Raw genomic sequence first — 2,133 nt, 5'->3', positions numbered from 1 at the left:
TAGATTTCAATGTATAAGCGGGGTTAGTTGGGTCACTTGACCCAACTAGTCCCATACCGATGTCGGCTCAAATATGATTTTATAACAACAAAACTGTAAATCAAATAACAACTTTCATGTTGAAATTACAAAGTATACTAATAACTTGTAATAAAAGAGTATATTTGGTTTCTTTTAAATGTTTCAATTATTACGTAGACCAAAAAGAATACTTACGTAATGACTTTACTTTCACTACACAAAACTAAAAAAGCTGTTATATCTTTCGACTGACGATCGAGCGAAGACGGGAGTACTCAGCGCAGTAATCTGCATCTCCGTGCTTGTCTGATGCAAGAGTGACGTGTTTGTACACGCCTCGGTTACCGATATATTTAACGTTGACCAATGTGCCCCTATGCTTATATAGCCCCGCTCTACCCTACTTATTAAATATTTATGTCATCAATTAATGTAATAATGTTTCTTTGTAAGTAGTTCAATGTTTTTGGATCTTTAATTTTACGTAACTTACTTTCTAAATACAATATCCAGTATTTTAATTCATCTGCAGTATCATCATTTTTTGATATACTTTGGATAGCACTTGTTGCTGCTGTCCAAAATTCATCTTTTGATGAATCATTACTTAATATTTCAAATTTTCTTTTTTTATGTTTTGACGTTACACTTTGTGATTTCATTGAATTAGTACTACATGATGGGATTGGCTGAAGATTTGACTCAGTATTCTCTAGATGAAACAAATTATGAAATAAAAATTAAAATATTGCAGCAAAATATTAAATCATTAGATAAAATATATTAAGTGATTTAAAATATAATAATAAGAAAAAAATTTTTTAAATAGCAATATAAAATTTTATTACCTTTATTGGAATCTTGTGCTTTTAAAATATCAACAACATCTACAAATTGTATATCTTCGTTGTCACTTTCTTCTTGTGTAGTGCTTTCTAAACTGCTACGTTGTTGACTAGACACCTACAAATTATTATAATTTAATAGTTACGTATACTTTATAATTATGTAATTTATAATTGGCAAAAATATTTTACTTAATCTACTTACTGTTATAGAAGATTCTCCTTTTCTTTGAGCAATATGTGGGTCAAGAAATTTCATATCGTCAAATAACCACCATGTGGGTTTATAAATATCATTAGTTGACATACTACTTGATTTTGATGCTTTTATTTTGTTGATGTAATCTAAATACTGCGACCTTAAATTATTAATTTTCTTTTTAGCAGCTTCTACAGTTAAAGGTTGTTTTGTTATTTCTTGGTTTTGTTCACATATTTCTCGATAAGCGATCTCTCTTTTGGTTCGGTTGTGGTATTCAGCTGATTTAACAACATACAATGAAGGATGTTGTTCATATAATAATAAGAGTGTTTTTATGTTGTCTTTATTATCCATATTCTTAACAAAATTATATTTAGCCGAATAAACACGTTCGCCCGGCCTACTACTGCCTGGAAATATATCAGTTAACCTTACATACAATTAAACGTCATGTTCAATTAAATGCATTTTCCATGTAGAAAATTTATGAGCAAATGTTAATAATTAATCTTGTTATTTAAATGTATTAAATATTTTTACTGTATACTTACAGAATATTTGTTAAATATTTTTATTGAATGAATAGTAATACTTGATTACGAGTACGCAACGCGATGCTGCAAATGCTTTGACGTGTTTTTTAATTAATCAGTTTGTAAAATTCTTTCTTTAATTGATTTATCAAATGCTTCAAAGCATTTGCAGCGAGACTTTGACTACAGCTTACATTTCCGTATTTTGTCTCTCACCAAAAATTACTATATAGCACAGAAAAATGGAACATGATGCATTTTGTTTTGAGACGTCTAGATACAATTTTCACTAGAAATGTCTACAGGGTGTCTGGTAGCGACCGCAAAATATTTCGTGCGTGTGTAGAACAGACTACACTGACAAGTAACACTACCCAAGTGCCACTCCGGGATTGACTTCTATCTATGCAGATTTTGTAAAGAATCGAAAAATATTTGATACGTATTTTTTTATTTCGGCAGACATGATGTTTTAAGGGCTGAAAATAGGGGTTGAAATATTAAATTTTTTAATAAACGGGTGTATTTCCGA

At 29.8% G+C, this 2,133-nt stretch overlaps 1 protein-coding gene across 1 annotated transcript; it reads right to left on the bottom strand.

The window, feature by feature from the left end:
- Positions 1-707: 707 nt before the first annotated feature.
- On the bottom strand, positions 708-1,422 carry LOC108731293 (uncharacterized; the record flags this gene model as incomplete). The annotated part of the gene is made up of 3 exons (XM_018461547.1): positions 1,072-1,422; positions 870-984; positions 708-733 (listed from the first exon to the last, which is right to left on the bottom strand). Coding segments are annotated over exons 1-3 (492 nt in total), but the record flags the coding sequence as incomplete, so codon positions are not given.
- Between the last annotated feature and the right edge of the window lie 711 nt (positions 1,423-2,133).

Source organism: Mycetomoellerius zeteki, unplaced genomic scaffold (genome assembly GCF_001594055.1).
Source record: "Mycetomoellerius zeteki isolate Tzet28-1 unplaced genomic scaffold, Tzet1.0 scaffold1239, whole genome shotgun sequence".
Classification (NCBI taxonomy): Eukaryota; Metazoa; Arthropoda; class Insecta; order Hymenoptera; family Formicidae; genus Mycetomoellerius; species Mycetomoellerius zeteki.
Note: the sequence above shows the minus strand (reverse complement) of the source record. Positions and strands in the feature narration are given on the sequence as shown.